Source organism: Trachurus trachurus (assembly GCF_905171665.1).
Source record: "Trachurus trachurus genome assembly, chromosome: 17".
NCBI classification, from domain to species: Eukaryota; Metazoa; Chordata; class Actinopteri; order Carangiformes; family Carangidae; genus Trachurus; species Trachurus trachurus.
Genome location: NC_139900.1, coordinates 10,506,028 through 10,533,441, shown reverse-complemented (window position 1 = coordinate 10,533,441; position 27,414 = coordinate 10,506,028). Strand labels below are relative to the sequence as shown.

At 41.5% G+C, this 27,414-nt stretch overlaps 1 protein-coding gene across 1 annotated transcript in view; it reads right to left on the bottom strand.

The window, feature by feature from the left end:
- glis1a (GLIS family zinc finger 1a) overlaps positions 1 to 15,044 on the bottom strand; it is a gene marked incomplete at its 5' end in the record, with an annotated part of 35,133 nt that extends 20,089 nt beyond the window's left edge. The window contains 3 exons of the mRNA XM_083991007.1: positions 2,795 to 2,956; positions 12,887 to 13,129; positions 14,370 to 15,044. Coding sequence (XP_083847133.1) covers positions 2,795 to 2,956; positions 12,887 to 13,129; positions 14,370 to 15,044 — 1,080 coding nt within the window. The remainder of the gene's footprint in view (positions 1 to 2,794; positions 2,957 to 12,886; positions 13,130 to 14,369) is intronic.
- Positions 15,045 to 27,414: the final 12,370 nt, after the last annotated feature.

The window sequence follows — 27,414 nt, the reverse complement described above, 5'->3', positions numbered from 1 at the left end:
CCTCATCGCTTGTCAGCAGGAGTAAAAATAACTGTGGTTTAAAGGGAAAAATCCACAGCAGGTATGCAAGTTTCACAATCCCCAAGAATGTTTCAGAGTCTATATCAGGCAGAGGATGAAGAACGAGGAGGGGGGAGAGGGAGAGCGGAGCAGAAACGATTTCCCTTTCAGCCTGATACAAACTGTAGGAGTTATTATCATTACAGGAGCCGGGTGAAGAGAGAGGCGACTGAGGAGGAAGAGGTTTTGTTCTCTTCAGCTCATTTCATATGCGGCTTTTCGTTTTTCAGTCTCTACGTGAACGTTCATGTTACAGCTTCATTCAGACGCCAGTGAAAGGATCAATAGTGTGATGTAGAAATGCACAATTACAAGTTAAAGTCCAGTGTTAAATAATTTTACATTATAAGAGGAGGTAAACTATAGGAGCATTTACAGATTTGAAACACCGGAGCATCACTAATCAACAGCTACTTTATAAAATAACAATTTGCATTAAAGACATGTGTAGAAAGCATATAAAATACAACATATTATTATACATCAAACCAGTGTTTTTATAATCTTTGTGACCTTTAACACCTCATTGAAACAATATCTGCTTTGTGAGGTTGTTACTAGAAGCTCCTCCAAAGAATCAACTCTCCTCGACGTTTTACATGGTTTCCGTGGAATAAACTGTGTGGATCCCAAACAGACAAAATTATTAAAAAAAAAAAAAAAGATGATAAAGAAGAAGTATCTGAAAAAGTAAAACTAATTTTCTTGTGTAGCTGAATTTGTCCTGAGGAGGAACCTGACCCCTCACTGGACCAAACTACATATGAAGTAGTTTAAACTGGTACAACAGCTGCTGATACATCAGTATTAACCAATTTAATAATAGTCAGATATCAAAGTTAATTCAATTCTTTAGGTGCATAATTCTGACAATATTACATTGAAGTGGGATTTTGAATAACTTCTCAAAATCTCTAATATTCAAGTAAAGGATCTGAGAACTTCTTCACCCTCTGATCACAAGACTTTAAGTACTTTAAAGGGCATTTCCAGTTGTAATCAATGTTTACCTCAGATATCAGGTCACCTATGATCACTTCATTTCATACCATCTGTACTCCCAACTGCAGCGTGTGGACGCGTTGCTGCTGTTTTTAACAATAAATTAATTGAATGTACCCCATTGTGTGCGGTGGAACCTTCTTTTCTTTTTTCATGGTTTTTGTTTCCTGATACCACCTGCACCAATGTGGAGTTTTATCTGAGCTGTGCAGGGGCAATCTCTTCTCTATTTTGCAGCGTGTGGACGTTCATATTCGTTTTTGTTCAAGAATCTATTGTTTTTTCAATGTTCATTAATGGGCTCCGGACTAATTTTAGTTCCCTCTACTGTTGTGTTCTCTGACCCGGAAAGGAAGCCGCGGTATGTCCGAATTTTGCTTTAATCTAATTATGAAGCGAATTTTTTGTAAAGCGAATTAATGAACATTGAAAAAACAATAGATTCTTGAACAAAAACGAATATAAACGTCCACACGCTGCAGTTGGGAGTATGGATGGTATGAAATGAACTGATCATAGGTGACCTGATATCTGAGGTAAACATTGATTATGACTGGAAATGCCCTTTAATATGTAAGTATCATGTAATATAACCATCTGTCACATTTGTTTTGCAGGAAAATCCTGATCAACAAAGCAACTAAAGGTGTTATTTGAATGTAATGGAGTATATAAACACACACCACTTCTCTTTGACACATGAAGTAGTATAAAGTAGAAATACTCCTGACTCTCCTCCACAGGATATTTTAAAGTACCTTCGTGGAAAGAGCCACGATCCTGGCACAGTGTCTGGCACCTGGTGAACAACCGGGAGCAGCTCTGAGTTAAAAAGTCTGAATTTCGAGGAAGAAGCCAGTATTTCTTTTCTCCCACGGGCGCCATCAACGGCAGATTTCATAACTTATTTCGCAGCAGAAGCCTTAATTTACGACCATGGTGAGCGCTATGGGAAACTCTGCCCCCCGCTTCTCTGAATCCCATGATGAGGTTTCCCATCAGTCTCATCATGTGACGTTATTAGCTGGTGAATTATGCTGCGGCCTGTTTTATTTGAGACGTGAAGTTGGCACCGGCGTTTAAATCTCATTCTGTTGTTGACCCAGGCAGCTGGCATCGAAGGAAAACAGACAATATGAGGAGGACGGAGAGGGAGGGATGGATCAGAATCAATATTGTAAGAAGAAGAGGAAGAAGAATCTCTACTGTAACTTAAAATATGATCATTGAGGGTTTTATGTGTGCTGTGTTGAAAGTGTGAATGTTATTTACTGGTTTTATATATACGTATACAAGCTCTGGAAAAAATCAAAAGACCACTTCAAAATGATCAGTTCCTCTGGTTTTACTATTCATAGCTATGTGTTTGAGTAAAATGAACACTTTTTGTTTCATTCTATAACCTACTGACAACATTTCTCCCAAATTGGAAATAAAAAATATTGTCATTTAGAGCATTCAGTATTTGCAGAAAATGGCAACAGGTCAAAATAACAAAAAGAAATCTGGTGTTTTCAGACCTTGTATAATGCAAAGAAAACAAGTTCATATTCATTTTAAAACAACACAACACTACTTTTTAGAAATCAACATTGGTGGAATAATCCCAATTTCTAATCGCAGCAGATTTATGAACAACATTTTGGAGTAGTGGTCTCTTTATTTTTTACAGAGCTGTATATACACACATAATACAGTATGGATGGTCATGAGTGTGTTGTCGCCCGCTCACCGTGTCCAGATGTGTGCGCTGGTGTTTGGCTCGGTCGCTGGAGTTGCTGAAGGCCTTGAGGCAGCCCGGGTGCTGGCAGATGTATGGTTTCTCTCCGGTGTGGCTCCTCAGGTGGATCTTCAGGTTCTCCAGGCGGGAGAACGCTTTGGAGCAGCCCTCAAACTGAGATGCGGGAAAAAACGTAACAGAGCGCTGGATCAAAACGTGAACTTGTGATTCATTTGCTTTTGACGAAACAGTTCACATCAGGAGTAGAGAACTCATTTGAGAGACTTGTTTGATAAATATGTGGCTGCAAAGTATGGTATGTTTTTAAAACCACACTGCAAAAACTCAAAATCTTTCCAAGAATATTTGTCTTATTTCTAGTCAAAATGTTTCATTTCTGGTCAAAACTAATCTCTTTCCACTTAAAATAAGACTCATCGCCTAAAATGAGCTTCTTTATAGATAATTTTCATTTGTTTCAAACTGATTTTCACTTAAAATAATGATTTCAAGTGAAAATATGCTTGAAAGAAGTAAAAAGTGTCTAAAAACAAGCTACTTTTTTAATTTGATGAGTCTTATTTTAAGTATGATGAGATTTGTTTTGACTAGAAATGACATTTTGACTAGAAATAAGACAAATATTATTGGTAAGATTTTGAGTTTTTGCAGTGCATTCTCCCCATGTCTTCTGTGTGTGTGCACAGTGCGTTCAGAAAGTCTTCAGACCCCTGGCCTTCTCTTTCTTCACATTTTGTCAGGCTGCAGCCTCAAGTTACCATCAAAATAATCTCTCATCGATCTACAATCAAGCTAAATCCTATGGCATTTAAAACGCAGCTCAGATGTTAGGAGCTGATTTGGAAAAGGCACACACCGTGTATATGATCTCACACAGCTGACAGTGGATATCAGACCCAGGAGGTGACGGGGAGTTATATATCGAGGCACAAAACATTTCTGCTGTACTTAAAGTTCCCAAGAGCACCGAGGCCTCCATGATACTTTGTCTGGAACAGCGAGGACTCTTCCTAGAAACGTCTCTCTGGTCAAATTGAGCAATAATAAAGAGAGAGAGAGAGAGAGAGAGAGAGAGAGGTCTTGGTAAAAGAGGTGACCGAGAACCTGATGGTCACTCTGGCCGAGCTCCAGAAATCCTTTGTGGAGAAACTTCCAGGTTTTTTTTTTTTTTTTTTTTTTGGTCATTGTTTAGGAGCCAAGTTATACTCAGAAAATAGGAAATCAAACATGTTTATATCTGATTCAAACAGCCACTGGAGCGAAAAAGAGAAGGATAACACTCATTTTCTGATTCTTGAGAAGCCGTTCGTTGGGTTTCACTCCGTTGTTCATATGAAAAATGCCACAGATAGTAATAAAAAAAAAAAAAGCCCACATTCTTTGGAAAGTTACAGATATGGTCGGACAAAGATCGAACTTTGCAGAGCCATGGCGCTGCTACTTTATAACCGGGGGGGGGGGGGGGGGGGGGGGGGGGGGGTCGACATCGGTGCACAGAGCTGCTCCTGCTGAGCTAAAACGAGGATTCAGCATTTAGACAAAGTCTCCTAAAGCTCCTCTCAGTCCTTAATGCTCTGTTTGTGTTTACTGTCTGTCCAGGGAAACACCGTCCAAGGAAACAGGAAGAGGGAATTGGTACCAAAAATACCAACTTTGAGAAATTTCCATGTGATCAAACAAACGTACAACAACGTGCAGCTATATGTTCTCTCTCTCCTCTCTCTCTGACGCTGCACAGACGTCCTCCTTTACCTCTGGCGAGCAGGAGGTATTAAAACATCAGGACTTTTATCCTCCCACACAAATCAGAGACAAATCCCCTCTGCATCGTGAGGCCGTGTTGGCCTGTGACATTATTTCATTTTATTTCATTTCACAACAACGCGCATGAGTGATGCTGAAGTCCGAGCCAACAGAAATAGCGACTAAGGAGGCAATTTATCACAATTTAAAATCACACAGTTCAGGTTATTGAATCATAAACTTCAGGTAACACACACACACACGTACATATATACAGTATATATATACGCACATACTGTACGCTGACACTGTGGTAGGTTCTGGTGAAAACGTTGCTGTTGGACCGAAGCCAGGCGAGTGAGCAGGCTAAACACTCTGCAGGCCAGAAACCAGCTCTTTGTAACTTTTACAGAAACTCTGTCACATCCAATCAACAATCCTAAACATTTCAACTTAACCTCCTTGTCAAATCTGACAAGGAGGTTAAATGGGGAATATTTCTCAACGCTGGTTACAAACCCTCTGCAGCACCAACGGGCAGTCGGAGCAGGTTTAAACTGCCTTGAGATTTCACTTTACGCAGCACATTCAACATAATCTGTGTGGATTCATCTCATATTTCTTTCAGCTGTGAACTGGACGATGGTCTTCTGCTGATAAAAAGAACAAATCTGACTCAAAATCTAAGTGATTAAAAGATTAATCTCAGATTCTGGACACAGCTTCAAAAATAAGTCTTTAAATCTGACCCAGTTTTACACTAAAAAAACTAAAAGAAAACGTCTGTTTCATCCTTTTATAAACTGATCTGCAGGGAAATGTGGAAACAGTGTTTGTGCCTAATATTCATTCCAGGGTTTTTATTGGGTCTCACTAATGAGTCAGTAAACGTCAGACACCTCATTTACTTTAATAAATATATACAAGAATAAAAAAACACTACACCGGGGTGATTAATTAAAAATCGCTTCGGCACAAAAAGCAAAAAGTTAAAAAATTCAGGGGTCACAGGATGTTGTATTAAGAGGAAAAAACAGATGGATATTCAATCTTGAAGTCATGTACCACAGCGCTACTGTAGTTAAAGAGCTATTTTTAACAAATCAAACAAATGAAATTGCATATGGGTCTGAAATAGAAACAGATTTGTTAAAGCTTTGACAGAGTAGAAACCTGAGCACGACTCTGATTATAGTTTATGTTCTTTATTTCCGCGGCATGATGGATGTATAGTGCGACTACTTAAAGTTCCTATTGTAAAGTATTACATTTCCTTTATTAGCTCCACCAAGGAGGTCGTGTTTTCACCCGTGTCTTGTTTGTTCGTCGGCAGGATCACATTCTCACGGCGAGCTCGGTGCAGGGAGCCAGTGTATCCGAGCCAGGCAGAAAAAGGAACCACGGACGTTTTTGGGTCCTTATCCAGATCGTTTAATGTGAATTTAAAGTTTTGTTTTTGCTCTGAAGTCTGGTTTATGTTGTTTGACACTGGCCTTGGCGGAGATTTGCATTGCTTTGTCTGAGTTTTTTTTTTTTTTTTTTACATGTGATGAGAGAATGAAGACTAATCCTTTAAACACAATGAGGCCGTACAACAACCTCCACTCTGTGTAAGGATATCCTGCAATTTTAGATCTAGTTTGTTATTCCCTGCTGTGATTGATCTCCTCTGTGGCGTTTCCCATGTTAATCCTCTTATTTTTGAGTGTTTTTCCTCCTTCATACAGTGCAACACCGACTTAAAGGAAAAGGCCGGCGATGGTCTATATTTACAGTAAAGTCGATAAATCACCATAAAAACATCCAAACCATTGATGTGTTGGTCCGTCTGTTTGATTCCCAATAAAGATGTAAATCTACACAATGTATGCTCTGAATGTGATTATATAAGTTCTTGAGTTAAGGGGATAGTCCACCCAAAATTGAAATTTCCGCGCAGCAGTATTTCTCCATATAATGGTTGTGAATGGTGCTCACTTTTCTTCGTCCAAAAACACCAAAAAACATCCAAATACCTCCACACAGCTCATCTGTAATGTCCCTCTTGTATTGAAGCCCTGACATGAGAAATTGTTCTGAAAAAAATTTAATAAGTCTATATTTTAAGCTTGTTTGTAGTGGAAGCTCCCAGTGTCTCAGTTCACTGCTCTTCCTGTGTCGGTGGAACAATTTCTCATGTCGGGGCTTCAATACAAGAGGGACATTACAGACGAGCAGGTATTTGGATGTTTTTTGGTGTGTCTTTTTGTTACGAAGAAAAGTGAGCACCATTCACAACCATTATATGGACAAATACTGCTGCGCGGAGCCCCCTGTTACTCCGACAAGGCACGGAGGACTCTGAAAATTCTCCCAGCCCTTAGTCGACACGAGGGTGAGTAGATAATGAGTGAAATTTGAATTTTGGGTGAACTATCCCTTTAAAGGAAAAGGCCGGCGATGGTCTATATTTACAGTAAAGTCGATAAATCACCATGAAAACATCCAAACCATTGATGTGCAGCCAGTTGCAACCATTGATTCCCAATAAAGATGTACATCTACACAATGTATGTATGTATTTGATTATAAGGCTGAGTTAATAAGCAGGAGGGACTATTTTCCACCGTGGATGAATACAGATCTGCGCCTTCAAATTAAAAGCCTCTGCAGCAGAATGACGCACTGAGGTGTTTTCTGATCTGACGTTTTCCCCACTAGGCCGCCACCATTTCCAGTTTGGCTGCGTTGGTTTCACTGTCGCTGCTGCTGCTGCCGATGGTGGGAACTGTTGTGTTTCTCTATAATATTGTACGATCCCCACCACAAAACTGCCCAGCGAAGTGCCCAGAGATAATGGATGTTATGATTTAGCACTATATAAATAAAATTGAAGTGAATTAAAGCTGTTATAAATCACTGTTGAAGTTTTATGATGTGACAAGTCTGCGGTTTAGGTCTGCTTTCGGTTTAGACAGAGAAACGACTTGGCTCGGTTTGGGGAAAGATCTTGGTTTAGGTTGAAATTACTAGTTTGTTAAGGTTGCGGAGCTTCGATGTCATGGTTACAGTAATGAACACTTGGTTACAGCCGTGGTCATGCTTTAAAAAAAAAAAAAAAAAAAAAAGTGGACAAACAGGACACAAAGTTTAAGTCTGATGTTGTAGGCTACTGACCCATCCATTCGTCCAAACCTCCTCCTCCTCCTCCTCCTCTTCAGACTCTGTGTCTCTATGGTAACGTCACCTTTCATCCTCCTTCGCCAGGGGACAAGAGTCATAGCTCCTGCCGCCACCAGACAGCTTTGTCACTTGAATATAAATATTTGTAATTTCTGGGCTCTCGCTGAAACGACTGATGCCGTCATGCTTTCTTATTTTAATTTATTTCTTGGGAGGATGTAGGTCACTGATTTGTATTTAATAGTTTCTGGACAACAATGCAGCTCTGTTACTGGGGTCACTGTTGATTTTTTTTTTTTTTTTTTGGTCTTTCTGGACTTGGATTTTGTTGACAGGAAGAAAAACACAGAGTATCCCCTGATTTACTCTTTATATCTACACATGAACGTCATCTCAGTGCCATAAATTATGAGTGATGGCTCTACCACGGTGAATTTAAAAAACGCTTATAGGGAGCTGCTGGTGTTTACAGCCTGAGTAGCACCTGTCTAATATGAGTCCTGACATTACGAGCTGGTAAATAAGGCTGAATTCATTAACAAACACTGACCGCATTCATGTGAGATATTCATTTTCCATTGCAGCACCATGCAGTGACTTAATTTACATGTTTTGGCCTGAGCGCTTTATGAAAATGACATGACGTTATTCACACAGCTCAAGTGTGACTAATGACTTTTTTTGTGTGTGTGTGTGTGTGTGTTTGTGTTGATTCAATCGTATTAATCTGTTAGCGCCGGGCGTTTTCCCTGCAGTAATATATTTACAAGCCGGCAGCTGATTATGTCATTTTAATGAACTAATTCACTTAAGCAGGAAGCGTGTGCCTGAGTGAAAATTTCTGAATGAATTATTAATTGGAGTCCCAGGTCGATGACAGGCGCCGGGGTCGCTGGGGAGAGTTACTCAGGCTCCGAGACGGGAATCTGGCAGTGATCCCGAAGGTCATCATGGGACAGACGTGTTTTGATGACTCATGACAAGTGATGGAGCGGTGAAGCCGTACGAGCCGCAGTTGTGACGGTTAATGGAGAAACATCACAGCCTCTGTTTTTTACCTAACGCGCTCTGGTTTTGTCTTTATCTTGGACGTGTGTCTTGAAGTTTTCAAAGAATAACATGTGTTTCTTATGTTGCATTCATTGTGTCATCTTGAGTTTATTCTCCATCATATTTAACAGATAGTCTGCACAAGAAAGGTTTTCCAGACACATGAAAAGATTTAATGCTCAGAGTTTTCTCTGTGGGAACCATTTTTTATACATCTTTTTTTTTTGTGAAAGCTATTTTAAGGACCAGTGAGAAGGAGTTAGGAGGATCTATTAGCAGTGTTCATAATTATTTCTGCATTATAGCGTATAATCTCCTGAAACTAAGAGTTGTTGTGTTTTTATTTGCTTAAAATAAACCCCTCATATCTCCCTCCACAGTTTGTATGGCACCTGAAGGCCACCGTATGTTCACTGTCACAGAGCTGTTAGTTCAATGGTATGTTTTAGCATTGAGGTGCATTGTATTCACAGGTGCTTCTGCTGTTCTGAATCTATAAATGATCTCCAGTAGAGCCTTAATTTACCTGTGCATTGGAACAACCGACCCAAAAGTTAAATATTTTCAATTTTCTGTCACATATTAAAAAAAAAAAAAACACTTTGAAGAGACTCAAACTGCAAAATGTTTGGCCTATTTGATTCTAAAAATGACTAAAATCATTCCTTGAATATGAATTACAGATGTTGGTCGTCAATTATCTGTCAATCAGATAATTGTTTCGTTTATTCATTATTCCAGCTATACCAGCAGTCAGATCACAGGTAAAAAAGTTCAAGAAGCCGCAACCTAGGAGTTCAAAAAAGTTAAAAAGTTAAGCACCATGCTACAAACTGCAGTTCTTTAAATGGCCACTAGGGGCTGACTCCTCAATCTCCACAGACTCTATTATGAAAAAGCCAAACTTATACTTTTAGTAAGCCTGCATGCATCTGGAGACAAGTTGATCAGAAACTTCAACTTCTCTCATCTCTGCTCATTATATCTCTGAATACAACACCTCAAACTATATACGCTACCTAATAAGTATAAATTAATTGCATTTGTCAGGATAACCACAGGCTGATCAGCTGGTCCTCGGAGTCTCCGTGCTACAGACACATCCTCCATTCATCCAGCCATGCCACATTTCCTCCTCTCTGGTATGCATGAGTAAGGGAAACCTGTCGTGAGCAGCGGAAACCGTTTGATCATCTCTAACAGGCTGTAGATCACCGGGTGCACAGTCTGAGGGGAAGTCGAGGCGTACTCTAAGCAAGTTAATGCCTTTCAAACCCGGTTAAACCTCCTCCAAAGGGCCCATTGGAAGCAAAACACAAAGCTGGAAAGGATGAGATGTGTTTTTGACTGAATGTAAACGTAAGCAACTGTTCCACCTTTCGCCTTTGGAGCAGCTTCGTTGATTCCATTGTCGTAGATTCTCTGAAAACTAGATGAACAACAAAACCATGTTCTCTTATATTATGTGGGTGTTCGGAGGAGCGCAGTCCAACACATCATCCTAACAGTGTTCAGCTGGGTTGAGCTCTGGAGACCGCGTAGGCCATTAGCGATGGGTTGATGAAACCTCGTTGAAGCATCGAGGGTTTCAAGCCAAGTGTGTCGAAAGTGTTCACCAGGGACTCGTACAGAAATACCACCATACACACTGTCTCCACCAGCTCCTCCATACGAACGTTTCACATCACAACCACTCCAGGCAATAATCACAAACAAGACATAGCTGAATTTAAATGGATTATCAAAACTAAAATGAAGCAGAACTGGTGGAAAATAAGTTTCAGGATACAGTTTTAACACTTTATCTACCTGCAGCTGAACCCTCGTCTGACCTGGACACAGCCGTTCTTTCATTGTTTAATACTTATTAGTCATGTTTGTTATGTTTTATCCTAACAGTCACTTTATATTCATATACTCTTTGTGGAATTAACTCATGACATACATTTCCTGTTTAGACATAAAACCAACAACAGCCTTTCAAAGGCTAAAAATAATTCTCAAATGGATGACATCGGTTTTCTATTGTTTCATTGTGCCAGACCGCACACCTACAGTGTTCACATTACCTAGAAACTGTAGAGAACCACCATACAAACAATCAATCAATCAAACACAAGTCTCAGCTATGTCCAATAGGTGAAAGGAATTTAAAGGGTTCCTGTGTAAACGAACAAATTCACTGTTTCTCAATGAAATGAACAACGTGAGCCTAGAAAATGTTGGTTGTATTTCCTAAAGTGTATCACTTGATGAATAATACAGGGATTCACAAAGAAGGAAAAGAAGGAAGGACGAAGGGATAGAAGGAAGGAAGGAAGGACGAAGGGATAGAAGGAAGGAAGGAAGGAAGGAAGGAAGGACAAAGGGAAAGATGGGAGGAAAGAAGGAAGGCCAGATAGATGAAGGGAGGGAACAGATTCATTTACAGTAAGGAGGGAAGAAGAAGGAAGGAAGAATGGAAAGAAGGGATGAAAGAAGGAAGGGAAAAAGGAAGGAAAGAAAGATGGAGGGAGGGAACAGATACGTTTCAGGAAGGAAGAAGAAGGAAGGAAGAAGGGAAAGAAGGAAGGGGAAAAGGAAGGAAAGAAAGATAGAGGGAGGGAACAGATCAGGTCAATTGGATCAAAAGAGGAAGGAAGAAGAAGGAAGGACGAAGGGAAGGAAGGAAGGAAAAACGGATTGTGGAAAGAGGGAAGGGAGAAAGGAAAGAAAGACAGATGGAGGGATGGAACAGATTGGGTCAATTCATTGGGTCAAAAAGGAAGGAAGGAAGGAAGGAAGGAAGGAAGGAAGGAAAAAAGGATTGTGGAAAGAAGGGAGGGGAAAAGGAAGGAAAGAAAGATGGAGGAAGGGAACAGATTTGTTCAAGGAAGGAAGAAGAAGGAAGGAAGAAGGGAAAGATGGAGGGAGGGAACAGATGTCAATTGGCTCAAAAGGACGAAGGAAGGAAGGAAGGAAGGAAGGAAGGAAGGAAGGAAGGAAGGAAGGAAGGAAGGAAGGAAGGAAGGAAGGAAGGAAGGAAGGAAGGAAGGAAGGAAGGAAGGAAGGAAGGAAGGAAGGAAGGATTGTGGAAAGAAGGAAAGGAAGATGGAGGGAGGGAACAGATTCGTTCAAAGAAGAGGGAGAAGGGAGGAAAGAAGGAGGGATAGGGAACAGATCAGGTCAGCTGGATCAAAAGGGGAAGGAAGAAGAAGGAAGGACGAAGGGAAGGAAGGAAGGAAGGAAGGAAGGAAGGAAGGAAGGAAGGAAGGAAGGAAGGAAGGAAGGAAGGAAGGAAGGAAGGAAGGAAGGAAGGAAGGAAGGAAGGAAGGAAGGAAGGAAGGAGGGGAAAAAAGGATTGTGGAAAGAAGGAAGGGAGAAAGGAAGGAAAGAAGGAAGGAAGGATGGAGGAAGGGAACAGAAGGACAACAGGAGGGCTAAGCACAGTCGAACAGTCCTGCTTTCATCTCCTCAGACAGAACAAAGACGCTCAGCGCTGCATTAACGGATCAGGATGAAACTCTGTGATCTGATCGTTGCACATCAGCACTAAACAACCGCCGTAAAAACAAATCCTGCTCTTAAACTCTTCAATTGTGCAACATTTTTTTTGATACATTCCCGTGACCTTAGGGGACCTCGCTCGCACACACACACACACACAAGCAGCAGAACACACTCACCATGCATTTGTTGGGTTTTTCTCCAGAGTGAACCCTCATGTGGATCAGCAGCTTGTAGCGAGCGTTGAAGGGTTTGTGGCGCCGCACGCAGCCGGCCCAGAAACACGCAAACTCTTGTGAGTTGGTTATGTTCTCTAGTTTTTTTCTGGTTTCTGTCTGCTTATTATTGTATTTATTTTTATCTTATGCTGTATTTGATTGTATTGTTGTATCTTATTTGATATCTTGTGTTTTCTCTTTGGTATCTGTTGGCATGTTTATTTTGTACATATCACTGATTGTTTTCCTTTATTCTTTCATTCAGTTTAGTTGAGGCCTGGGCTATGGATATGTCCCTTTAATGGGCTGACGACCACACCCACTCTGGGTTGTGGCAACCAGGTGGACACTTGTCATTGGAGAGCACCTCCTTTTAAACAACGAGTCCACGAAGCGCTCCTTTGTTTGAACATTTTTTACTCACCATGCATTTGTTGGGTTTTTCTCCAGAGTGAACCCTCATGTGGATCAGCAGCTTGTAGCGAGCGTTGAAGGGTTTGTGGCGCCGCACGCACCCGGCCCAGAAACAGGCGAACTCCTCCCCTTTGCGCTGGTCGATGTGGACCTTCTCGATGTGCCTCACCAGCTCCTCCTGGCTGCCGTAGTTGGCGCTGCAGTCGATCCAGTGGCACAGCTGCTCCTGCTGTTGGTCCAACGACGCGGCGGCGGCGGGGTCCTGACCTACTACTAGGGATGTCACGATTACTTGTTTTCCACAATTAATCGCGGTATTAAATGCCACAATTAATTGGTCGCAAAGATTCCTAAATACCGTCACTTTCCAAAAAAAAAATTATGTATGATGAACCGTGTCGGCGAGATGTGGCGCCAAAGTAAAGGTAAATGCACAGATACTGGTTCATTTACCGTAACGTAACATTGAATTGGTAGGAATTTAAATGCTAGAGTGTCATTTGTAATTTAAAAAAAAAGATTAAAATTAAAGGGATAGTTCACCCAAAATTCAAATTTCACTCATCTACTCACCCTCATGTCGACTAAGGGCTGGGAGAATTTTCAGAGTCCTCCGTGCCTTGTCGGAGTTACGGGGGGGTCCGCGCAGCAGTATTTGTCCATATAAAGGTTGTATTGAAGCCCCGACATGAGAAATTGTTCCGCCGGTCAGTGCAAATCAGGCGAGATTTGCACTGACACAGGAAGAGCAGTGAACTGAGACACTGGGAGCTTCCGCTACAAACAAGCTTAAAATATAGACTTATTAAAAAAATTTCGGAACAATTTCTCATGTTGGGGCTTCAATACAAGAGGGACATTACAGATGAGCAGCATGGAGGTATTTGGATGTTTTTTGGTGTGTCTTTTTGGACAAAGAAAAGTGAGCACCATTCAAAACCATTATATGGACAAATACTGCTGCGCGGACCCCCCCGTAACTCAGAGAAGGCACGGAGGACTCTGAAACTTCTCCCAGCCCTTAGTCGACATGAGGGTGAGTAGATGAGTGAAATTTGAATTTTGGGTGAACTATCCCTTTAATTTTAATCTTTTTTTTTAAATTACAAATGACACTCTAGCATTTAAATTCCTACCAATTCAATGTTACGTTACGGTAAATGAACCAGTATCTGTGCATTTACCTTTTTAAAATTTGAATTTTGGGTGAACTATCCCTTTAACGTAAACATTTGGTATCGGTGACAATTAATGACTTGAATATTTCAAACACTTCCCCTGGCGGATTAATAATTGGTCATATTTTAATAGATATTTAAAATATTTTATAATTAGTAATCTATATTTTAACTATATTTGATTTTACACATTAATAGTGTTGTGAAATTAATTAATGGCTGCATAATAATCGTGATAATCGTAATACCGTGATTATTTCTCTGACAATAATCGTACCAAAAAAAACAAAAAAATCTATTAACATCCCTACCTACTACGGGTCCGTTCAGCCTCGGGGAGTGCAGCGGCGTGTGGGAGCGATCCTGGCCGACGTGGAACAGCTGCTCCCCCTGCTGGTTGTTGTTCGCCGGCGGGAACGGTTCCCTCTTACACGGCAAGAAATCATCCACAGGCTCCTGTTTGATGGAGTGATACTGTTCCTGTAGCTTTTGTTGTTGCTGTTGCTGAGTTGTTTTGTCGTCGGCGTCCGGGAGAGGCAAGGAGGAGGCGAAAAACAAAGATGCGGAGGAGGAGGAGGAAGAGGAAACTGACGACGACGGGGAGCAGAAAGAAGGAGAGGTGGCGCAGCTGCTGAGCATGTAGGGCAATGGCAGCGAGGGCTGAGGGTAACAGCTGAACCTCTGCGTGTTTTTGGGGTCTACGTGTGCAGTCGTGGCAAAGTCCTCCATAGTCTTTTCTATGTGCGATGCTGCATTATTAGTCTTACAGTTGAGCAAAGAGGTGAGGTCTCGCCCCAGAGAGGACAGGGACAGCGACGTCCTCGGTAGACAGCACAGACCGCCCGAGTGTATCGACGACTGGCAGAAGCCTCCTCCTCCTCCTCCTCCAGAGGACAGCGGCGCCTGAAGGTCCTCGGCGTCTTCGAACACGCTCCCGAATCCAGGAAGAGTCATCTGGGCGTCTGGAGGTCCGAGGTCGGGGGGCCACATCCTCCTGGCCCCCACGCTCTGACTTCCAGCGAGAGCTCCCTTCAGTAAAATCGTTGCTGTTGAATCGTCTCTCGAAGCGGCTTCAACAAGAATCCATCGGAGGCGGCGAACGCGTCCGCAGCATCTTTTCTCCGCTCGGAGTCAATCGCACTGATCTGAAGCTGCTGGCATCTTGTGCCTGAGAGATCTGCTGTCATTTGTTCCAGGCCGCTGTGTGGTCAGCCATCTCTGCTCTGTGGGAGACACAAACCAAACCCAAATGAGTCACCTTTTAAAAGACAATAAGCGCTAATGCAAAACACTTTCTGAGACAAATCACATAAACACGACTTTTCTGAAACAGCAGGAGGAAGAAGCTCTTGAGCCTCTAAACTTGAGTAAGAGTGGAGACATATCATCAGAAACATGCAACAAAAAGTGGATGTGTTATACATTAGAGGATGAGCTATAGTTTGTACAACTTTATTTACACTTAGATAGTTTAGGTTAAACCTGAGGATGGGGTCGCTCCAAAGGGTCACAAGATGAGAGGGTCTGATATTATAGGAAAGATTATTGATTCACAAATCAAACACTTTTCATGACTTTTCTATCTTCTATCTGTGAAATATTGGTTTGTTACAACTGAACAGTTGTTAAAGTCCCACTCCCGCGACCCTTTTTGGTCATTTTAAAACCAGCTCATTAGCCATGCACATTAGCAATGCACCTCTGGAGGGTGGGCGGAGACTGCATGCGCTGCTCTGCACCCGCCCAGCCACCTCCTCACACCCCACCCCCCGCTCGCTGACAGTTGGACATTGTACAATTACAGATTCAGAGCGTTTAGCGTAAAACTCCACACTGGGATTCGGAGCATAGTCCTGGAGCATAGTCCTTGCTCACGGTGCAAGCTGCTCTACCAGGTGAGCTATACCTGTTATACCTTAACAGCTACACCGAGCTGTCAAGCCTTTCACCTCTGAGCCAGATGCAGAGCGGGGCGGGAGCTTGTAGCACTAGTGCCCTCCCCTGGAGCTGTGACACATCAGCTCCAGTCTCCCTGAAACTGCCAGTTTGAGTCTGCCATTGGTTCACAGCAGTTTGAAGGCAGAAAAACTCAGAAATGCAATTTTGCACTTCCTTTTCTGCTGATATGTGCTCTAACACAAGAAAAATGCCACAGGAACATGTGAAAAGCTCAAAAAACACGATTTTCACTGGAGTGGGTCTTTAAATATGTATATACTGTATATGTATGTATAATTTCTGTACTAGGTGTACATGTAAATTATATTCATGTTTTTGTAACATAAGACAGGTTTAGGTAGTTATTCATTATTTAAGGAGAGGGGGTGGGAGTTTATAAGTTTTACTTCTTCTCACTCCTTTTCGAATATGTATTTCAATATCTTATGTTTAAATGTCTTATTCTCTTTTTTAATTTCCTTTTTCATATTCGAAATAAACATTCATTCAATCAATCAATCAATCAATCAATCAATCAATCAATCAATCAATCAATCAATCAATCAATCAATCAAAATAAAACAATCAGCGTTTACTGCTCATAGACCTGATACACAATGAGGGGTGAGAGATGAATGGACCACATTTACATTACATGTCTTAACAACCACTCAAAGTGCTTTACAACACTAGTCACATTGACCCACTCATACAGTGCTTTTCCCTGCACACATTTCTACTATTCACACACTGATGATACTTTGAGATCAGTATCTTTTGCAAGGATGCTTTGTCATGTGGACTGGAGGATCTGGGGATCAAACCTCTTAACCCCTGAGCCACCACTGCTCCCAAGCCTGAACATTTGGAACAACTGGCTTAATATTTAACAAGATGTTTAACTGTGAAGTGGCTGAAATCATCAGATCAATGGAAATTCTTATATACTGTATCATACAATAACCTGACATCCGTAATACCGACTCTCTCCCTGTTTTCAAAACAAGACTCAAAACCCACCTGTTTAAAATCGCTTACCCACTCCACCACCCCTAACTCCAACATTCCCATCATTTTTGCACAGTTTTATTCATTGTTGTACATTTAATATTGGCTCATTTCTATTCTACTGATGTTTTGAATGTTGTTTATTGTATGTTTCTTGTGTTTAGATGTTGTTTATGATGATTTTATTTGATGCACTTCTCTGTAAAGTGTCCTTGAGTGGCTTGAAAGGTGCTTTTTAAATAAAATTGATCATTATTATTATAATAAGGACAGTTTTTAAAGTAGGCCTATCAAAACTGATACAGAAGAACCAGAAATGTCACTTTCTTTTCCTCCATGGTGCCTCCTGCCTTCATTATCCACAATGCAACTTGACTAGTAGATGATGAAGTGGACTTGAGCAGAAATAAGGAGCACACCACAGCACAGACGTCTGGTAAATTCATTCCTTTCTAACTCCACCATCACTTGTTGTGTTCAGACCCAGCTGACACTGACTCAGGTGGTAGAAATCCAGCAGCCTACTCTCTGAAGCCACATACATATTTTCAAATGTGCAATAGTCCAGCTCAAAACCAATAAACAAACCATGATGTGTAAAAATTTACGGTTCTTCCCTTGTGTTTGGATAAAAACACTCAACCACTGTTACTATCGGCTGAAATGACTCAGGTTGTATTGAGATGTTGCGAAGCCGTGACTCAGCCGCTGTGACAACTCGCCAACGGGTTGAGAAAAAACCCAAAAGTGGTGCCACTCTCTTTGAGTATTATATTATTCCCTTGTCTCCGGCACATCGGCAAAACACTGCGTTCAGTCATTAGTGACAAATGGACCGAGGTGACCGGCGCAGAAGTCTTTTGGATGAAGTGAAACCCAAACAAACAGCGCGTCCGACCCCCTTGTCTGCAGGCTTCAGTCGAGCGTGTGCGAGTGCGACGCTGCAGCAGAGAGTGTATATTTGGTTTCTTTTGAGCTGCTCTAACTAACAGTCGGGGGTTGATTCATTACTGCAGGCATTAGGGCCACCCCTGCAGCAAACAGCCAGGCGCTGTGTGGCAAGCAAGCCGACCGCCTGAATAGAACAGAAACCTGGTCCAGATGCTTGTTAACCAGGAGGGGGACAAGTAATGGACCACATCTCTTCTCTTGATGCAGGACAGAGAGGCTGAGAGAGAGAGAGAAAAAAAAAAAACTCCCCCACCTCTCCCTCTTCTGCTCCTGTCACGTATACAGTAGCTCCACTGTGCAGAGGTCCTTCAGTGTTTATGGGAATAGACTCGATTTCCACTGTTGTCTGCCATCTGCCAGATAATATTGATGATCTAATTTACAACAGGATCTCTGCCACGTGTAATTAGTCATCGGAAAGCCTCTATGGGATTTTTTTTTTTTTTTTTGTATTTGAATGGTTGTTTTATGAGCCAGAAACTCACTCAGCTTAAGAGGATGAGTAAGTTCACCTCTGTAGTTATATTAGCTGACAAAGGACTCACTAAGTGTAGGTTCAAGCCCATAGTTTCCTGGTATAGTCTGGTTTACAGTTTTATGATTCTTCCCGTAAATCGCTGGAGTCCCCCCCTCCTCCCCCCTCCTCCCTCCACCCCCCGCCAGAGTCATGTAGCAGAGCAGTCATGGGAAATGTGGTTGGGTCTTAATTAGAGAGGTTGCGATGTGTCTGCATGCATGATGTCGATGGGTTGAGTGGGATTAATAATCCTTGTGGTTTGGTGTGTCTTAAATATGATAATAGTAACCTAGTACCTGTTAGCTTTAAGAGCTAAAACCAATATAAGGGTTTTTGAGGGCAAAACTGTGGGATTTCAGATGCTAATAAAACATTAGGGTTCACTCGACAGCCTGAATAACCATCTAATGACTTCTCTCTGTCCAGATGCTATTAAACTAGCCACATTTAAGCATCCACTGACTCCTCCATGAATTTATCAAAGCTAGCATAGAGTTATTTTGTTTTTTTATTATATTTTTTTGTTTTTCAGCAGTGTCTCTTCGCAAAAAACCACCTTGGTCCAAATCCAGAAAGAAGACTCAGACAGTAAAACTAAGAAAAGTGTGCCACAAAGCCAGAACTGAGCCAGCAAACTTTATAAAATAGCAGGCCCATCTCATGTGGTGTCTTTTAAAGGCTCGCTCGCTGAGGTTAGCTAAACACAGCTGTGGCGTTTCAGGACAAGCAAATGTGTACTTGTCTCAACAATAAGCACTTTGGTTCTTGAATTACAAACTTTTTCTGTGCTTTTTGGTTTTAACTGGAACATGGGAAACAGATCCTTATTGAAATGATAGATGTGAGCACACAAGACAAAACGCACTTAATCCCATTCTTCCCAAATAATCCTCAGCGGTGTTATATAGGCATCAGAGTGGATTGACACTGACACAGACTCATGTAAACTCTGGCTCCTTTTGGCCGTAACATGAAAATACACAGTGTCAGGTTTCGTTTTAAAGCTGCACTAGTCAATATTTTAGAGTTAAAAGGGAAGCACAGACAAAGAATAATCACCTGACTGGAGTTCCCCTGAGCTTTTACAGTCTGTTTAAATGCGTTTCAGCTCATTTATTAGTTTCATGGCCTCTAAGTTCACTGTTTTTTTGGTTTATCTCACTGGTGGAAAAATATCTGTTGAACCACAACAACTTGACGGTGAAAACAGTGGAGCATTAAGCAGCTGATATTTCACTCAAAAACAGAGCTAAAAGCAAAAAAAAAAAAAAAAAAAAGGTCTTTCAAGTCTTTTGTTTTTATTTGCAGTGTTGAGCCATAAGATGATGTATCTGTGGTTTTCTGCACCAAAAACCATCTCCTTTCACTTCTCTCTGGACCCCTAGTAACAACAGGTCAATATCAGCCAATCAGAAGAGAGGGGGCTCTGAGTCATGATTGGCTGACTTGTTTTTTAAATGATCTGGTTAAAAAAAAAAATAGAGCAGATTTCATGTAAAATACTAAGAGAAACCAAATTCTGTAAGTGCTGGATGGTGGGTCCAGGTGGGTGGGGCTTATTGACTGCTTTGTTGTGACATCACAAAATCACATAAGTCACAACCTGTCATTTTAAGGCTTAGTTTCTGAATACACGCTGTGTTCATTTCTCTGTGAACTGAGCACTTCGATACTTATGGATAGTTCAACATTTTGGCAAATTCGCCTATTGACATAATCCCTATAGTTATAGGGGTAGATTCATTATTTATAATGTGCAGGTCACAACTTGTCGTCCACCAGAGCGTTTTGGAGTTGTTGGATTGTGTATTTGATGAGTTTGATGAGGGACAGGGGACCTGTACCGTTCACCTCCATTGTGTTCCCCGAGCAGTTCACGTCTCTGCCCCGTGGATCTCAGAACATGCACCGGTAATTAAAGGTAATGAAACTACTGCTATGACTATAAGGATTATGGCAATCAGCAAATTTGCCAAAATGTTGAACTATCCCCTTAAACAGCATTAATATTGAACCTTGATCTAATAATTAAAAAAGTCATAGAAACCAAACCTTACTACGGGACCTTTAAATTCGAATACATACACATCTCAACATAAAATTAAGTTTTTAATGAGGAATTTAGAAAGAAGCCCTGTTATATCATTGTTCAAGGATGAAGGTGAGCGCTTTCTGTGGAGCATTTTCTCTCTGTCTAATTCTGTATTTCTGAGTATTTATCTCAGTTCATTGCTTTCGAGGCAGGAAATTACTTTCTAATCATGACCCAAATACGATCACTGGGCCATATGGGATTAACATCACTGATTTAAAGATAGGTCTGAGCTCTGATTTAAAATCCTGACACTGCTTTTTATTACTTTTTTTAAAAATATAAATCATATTCTTTTCTTTAGTCTTTTGGCTTTGAGGCGGAAAATAAGTGTCGTAAATCGTAGTTCCTGGATTTAAAAAATACTTGGGGACGTTTTTTGTGGGTAGAAATACCCCAGAGGTGTAGTATATTTCACGTTAGGACAATATGTTTGCAAGAGGACAAAATCTCATGAATGTGGCTGGCTGTGCATAAAAGACGACATCTGAATTACGTAACTGGTTTCACAACTGTCGCTTGAGTTTTTATAAAAGGCATGAGAGACCGGTATCCCAGTTACACAGAGAGTTGGCAGCAGGGTCAGAGTTTACACTTCTCTTAATAATGTGAGCCTAAGGGCCTCCGTTTTCAACATAGGTTAATCCTGTGAAGCCAATTTTGTGTGGTTGAGGTGTGGTGATAATAAATCTTAATTTACTCTACTTTCAGGTCATTAACCTTTATTTATCCAGGGGAAATTAAACGAGCATGCTCTTTGCTTTTCCAGCTTTAGATTCTTAAGGTTACACACATTTCACACCTGGGAAATTTACAGAACGACCACTGGCAAACACTGTGCAGCTCAACGGTAAAACCAAAGAGAGAGGGAGAGAAGAGTGACACTTTTTAGTTTAATTTTCCCAGGTGTGATTTTTCTGCCCCTGAAGATAAGTGACCAGTGCTCTAAAGTTTTACTGCCCCAAATCGTAATCATCAAACAACAATATGTAGATCTACAAATTCTCAGAAAATGTAGAATGATTATGATGAGAAATATTAAAGTGCTAAATGTCTTCAATGCTTTAAAGTGAAGTTGAGAAATCCTATTTATAAAGCCAAATATCGCCCAGATTGAATATATTTTAAATAAAGGTACAATACATTTAGGCAAAAAGGTAAAAATGTATTTTTTAGGAGCTTAACGGTAGAAAGCTATATGATGGAGAGAAAGAGACACAACAATGTTTAACAACATGCTGCACATCTATTCAGAATATATTGAGACAGTGCAGCTCATTTGTATAACAGATCAAAGATAAACAAGTTTCACAGTAGAGGAAGTAATAAATATTTTAAGAAAAAAAAGATAAATCAAACACATCCCTGCTGCAGCTGTTCCTCTGAGTGCTCATGGTGTGTTTTGTGTGTAATGATGAACATGCATAACAACTGTTTTTGTTCCGTCCTTTTTCTTTCTTTCTTTTTCTTTTTTTTTTTTTTTTACGAGCTGCCGAACGACTTCAGCTGAGAAACTCGAACAAGGCCGCGATCATCATCATCATCATGCGCCGCAGCCTCCCGAAACATTTATTTATACTGAGGGAAGAGGCCAGAGCCGAAGCTGCACAAAGACTCTGACTGTTGTTATTAGAGGTGAACGATACTTGTTTTCTCTCCAGAGCTGAAGTGAACACTGCGTAATTCATGTGAATCACTGATGCTGAACTGACTCAACAACTCAGAGCTGTGGTCAGTAGTACACAAACAAATGACATATTAACACACATGTCTGTATCGAATTATCTCCTTTTGAAGCAACACTGCTGCAAATGGCCGTCCTTTAGATAAACGTGTGAGGCTATTAGGTGCATTCACAGGATCAGAAGGGTATAAAGTTGTATTTTAAAGGGATAGTTCAACATTTTGGCAAATTGGCCCATTGCATTGTCCCATTGTCCCGGTGCAAGCTATTTTTAGAACGGCGGAGCAGAGCCGCGAGCTGCTCAGAGCTACGCTACGGAGGCTCATGGGATTTCTTGGTTTCCCTCATCAAACTCATCAAATACACAATCCAACAACTCCACACACTCACATTGACACATATGGGCAATTTAGAGCCACCAGTCGACCTAGTGTGCATGTCGTTGGACTGTGGGAGGAAGCTGAAGAACCTGGAGAGAACACAGCACCACCAAGCATTAAAGGGATAGTTCAACATTTTGGCAAATTGTCCCATTGTCATTATCCCTATAGTCATAGCAGTAGGTTCGTTACCTTTAATTGTCGGTGCAAGCTATTTTTAGAACGGCGGAGCAGAGCTGCAAGCTGCTCAGAGCTACGCTACGGAGGCTCATGGGATTTCTCGGTTTCCCTCATCAAACTCATCAAATACACAATCCAACAACTCCAAAACGCTCTGGTGGACAAGTTGTGACCTGCACATTCACCACGCTATGAAATAATAACAGAACGTTACGAGACAGAGTTGTTTTAGAGGTAAATGCAGAAACTGCTTGCTGAGAAACTGCCCGACAGGAACGCACATCAGCGGTTTTGCATGAATTTCCCTCTAAAACAACTCTGTCTGGTAACGTTCTGTTATAATCTCATAGCGTGGTGAATGTGCAGGTCACAACTTGTCTACAAAAGCATTTTGGAGTTGTTGGATTGTGTATTTGATGAGGGGAACCAAGAAATCCCATTAGCCTCCGTAGCGTAGCTCTGAGCAGCTCACGGCTCTGCTCTGCCATTCTAAAAATAGCTTGCACCGACAATTAAAGGTAACAAACCTACTCCTAAAACTATAGAGATTATGGCAATGGGCCAATTAGCCAAAATGTTGAACTATCCCTGAATAGTATTGAGTCATAAGTCAAATGAATTCCTCTGTAGCTCTGTACTGAACAACCTGGGAGGTTCACGTTCATGAAGTCAACATGACCTTCAAAGTCCTTTTAGTTCAGGTTGGTTCAGGACGATGTAGGTGCAGGAGTCTGGATAGGAAGTTGCCACCTTGTTTCTGAACCTGACAGCTCCATGTGTGTGTGTGTGTGAGTCTGGTTCCTGCAGCCAAGTCTGCTGAATGCGAGTGTGAAAGAGGGGCTGATGACAGTTTTTTCCCCCAAACGAGCATCAGATCTCCGCACCGTCCAAGTGAGCGATGAGGAGCAGCAGCAGCACCAGCGCCGTGACAAAACTCAACAGCGAGGACGCCGCCAACAAAACGGAGACACAACCGCTGAGTCCACACGTCTAAATGTTGAAGCCGTGTGTCAAAGAAAGAAGAAGAGGGCCCGTCCAGGTGACAACAGCGCTGATGACTGTGGAAACACAGCGTGAAACCCAAACGAGGAATGCGCCACAACACCCCACCAGAGGAGGTGATTACTCTTCCATCCCCGCGTCTATCGATCCTCCATCTGGAGGAGGCTGAGATGATGCAGACGGCAAAAGGCAAAAACTTTTTTCCCTTTTTACCAAAGCCAAAATCTCCAGTGGAGTGTTGCTTACATTACAAATAACCTCGAGGCCAAGGTTTACCTGGAGAGCTCGGGTCCTTGGAGAACAGTCAGAGCTGGGGAAAATCAAACCGCGATCCAAATCAAACCTAAATACCTACGTGTTAAAAGGCGTTGGCATCAATCCTTGGTAGATAATGCTGATCAAATCTGATCAGCTCTGGCTTTCTGAAGACAATAATTACCCTGGATGGGCCTTCAAAAGCACCAGATGCTAAATTCCTGCTCTCCTGAGCTTAATAACGTGTTTATTCTCTCACGTCAGGAGGAAAAAGAAACTCCCACACAGTCCTACACACCTACAGGTTTTCAGAGATCGCTGGTCCAAGTTTTACACTCACGCAGCCAGAGGTGACGCCCATTCACACGTTAACAGTTAAATAAAGACAGCGCTCGGCTCAGAGGCTCAGATCTGACCTCACATGGAAAGTTGCTGAGAGGGAAGTGGCTAAACAGAACTGTTTATTTTCCAGCACAACGGGAGGTCAGTGAAGCGCTCGCGCAGGTAAAAGGCACCGCGGTCGCTCCGACGCGTTCCTCTGCAGCAGCATGGTTTTATTATATCTGTATAACACGATGTCCAGGGGTGGAGTTTACAAGGTGGAGAGCCAGATGTTGATGAGCAGATTTATTACAGGGAGGACTTGTTTATTATGTTTACAGTGGAAAAGGGGGGTGGGGAAAGTGTGCACCTTTGTTACACGGCGAAAGAGACGATGTGGCCAATGAAAACAAGATGGAGGCAGAAATTACACTGTTGTTGACTGGAAAGTCTAAGTAGAAGTCATTGTTTTAACTGTTGTTGCCACCCAGTAATATCATATCATATCAATAGGATCAATATAATAATATGATGTCATAACAGAAGTTGATAAATGGGCCTTCAAAATGTGTTGATACATTATTTTATCATTCTCATAATAAGTCATAATTGTTCATTTATTAGCCTGTTAGCCTGCTGGCTTGTTTCTAAATCATTCAATTTCCTGCCTTATATTTTAATATCTGTTTTATATTTTCCTGTAACAAGGTGAATTTCTTTTTCTTTTTCTTATTATCATCTAAATTGTAAAAATAAATGTTATTTCCATTTTCACCTGTGACCTAAAGCATTTCACCTGCTTTTCATGTTGTTTTGTAAATGACAAAGTGTTAAAGTTAATTATCACTCTGTTAGTTTAATTCTGTGTAAATGGATCTTTTTTGCTGATCATTTGTTTCCCATTGAGGTTGATGTGTTTTATCACTACGATGCCTCATGAGTTACATACCAGTTTGGTTATTTTTGGCCACATGTGGACCGAGGTGTCTTTAAACGGAGCTCACGCTGGATTAACAAGGTGCAAATGACTGAAACTGTTCAGAGCGTGAACTTAACCGATGACCTCCTCCTCCTCTTCCTCCGACAGCTGCGTGTGAAGTCCAAGTGTTTCTACAAAGTCTGTGACATTCCCGTGTTTTGACTCAGAGCGCCGTCCCGTGACCTCGCTCGACCCCAAAACCGCAGACGTGATCGGCCAAAGCCGGTCGAGAACTTTGTGTCTGCGGTTGAGAAAAAAACACCCCCACACAGATATTTCTGTTAAAGCCGGTCATTTATATCACTGATGTGTAACACTCCCAACAACGCCGTGATTGCTGCAGGGCGACTGTGATCGCAGCCAGCAGGAAAAAATTCTTTGGCTCTTCTCAGATTTTTTTTTTGGGGGGGTGGGGAGAGGAAGTTTGGGTCAAAGTGAAGTCAGTGGGAGCAGGTGAGAAACAGTGTCATGTTGCACAAAATAAAGATGAGTTTTATCTAAACACAAGTCCTCAGCTGCAATTGACTTTCAACAGAGTCGTCCTCTGTAGTGAGATAGTGAGTTATTACTCCAGATAAACATTAAGAAATGTGAAATATTCTGTTATCTCCGAGTCAACAGCAGTGGACAGTGTTTATTTTTTACTAGACATTTGTTACTGCTCTTGTTTAAGCTGTCATCAAGTAATTTTTACTCTTCCTAGGGTCGAGTGCAAGTGAACACACATTTGTACATTTTTGAGTTGTTTCACTTTCAGTATTTCCTTTTGATGCATCATTATACGCTACGTTTCAGAGGAAAATATTGCATCATTTGCTTTTAATCTCCGGCTGCAGCTTCATATTTACTGTATATAGACACATAAGTGGCATCAAGAGCTGTTTTTTACTCATTTCTGCTGTTTTTACTCATTTAAAACATTTAAAGACAACCATGAACATGTAGGGATGATGAGGGCTGCAATTATTCACTAAATGCATGGGTTTTTTGACTTTTATATCTGATTGTGTCCAGATTTCTGGATCCAGATCACCTGAAGAGAACTGACAGATGGATTAAACCATTTATAAGATAAATTACAGCTTCTGTTACTGCCTACAACAGGCCAAAAAAAAAGTGCTGAAGACTTTTTAAAACGTTTGTAGGCCTTGAGGGAGCTGGACTGACACAGTGATGTATTGTTCCTGTTACTGAAGTGAAGTGAACGCCACACTTTTTACGTTAAAGTACTCTCATCTCAGCTTTCCTTTCTCATCATAAACAAAAGCTCAGGATCACATTTCCCACTTCTTTTTTTTTTTTTTTTAAACACGTCAGTTTTCATTTGAATGTTTCTACACTGAGACAAAAGCGGGACGCCGTCAGTCACTTTTACCCCGTCACGTCACTGCTGCTCACCTATATGTCCTCTTCTCGCTGGCAAGACCATAACATTTACAAGCAGGTGTGAATCTGTGAGAAACTTCGACTGAGCGCAGATGGCAGGAAATACCAGTGAAATGACAGTGGCTCCGTCCAAACCACAAGACAGTGTGTGTGAGCAGAGCGCGTGAACCAGATAGAGCCGGCGGCCAGAACCAGCAGCAGCAGCAGCCGCCTATAGGCTCGACTTGGACCGGACCGGCCTGCCAGCGTGTTGAAATAGGAGCAGCTCCACTCGACGTCTGTTAAAGCTCTTCACCGATGGACGATGGAGTCTGGTGTGGTGGGTATACTGACTGACTGACTCCAACGTGTCTTTCCAAACAAATTTTGGGTGGTATTTTGGTTTTGAGAAAGAAAAAAAAAAAACCTTGTGAAAATAGATTATGTTTTACATGTCGTGGTTTTTATAGCCTGTGTTTAGTGACTCATGAGTATTTTAGCCAATAGATTAGTCAAGACTATATCAACCAGCCACTTTCCAGCTCTTCGCGCTCGTACCCGTATGATGTCATGGGAAAATGAATTCGCAAAACAAGCAGACAGGCGTCGTAGTGAGGGGAGTAATCAAGCTAAATAAACACGGCCACAGTACGAGTCCTCAACAAGCCTGGCATTTAACGTCAGACAT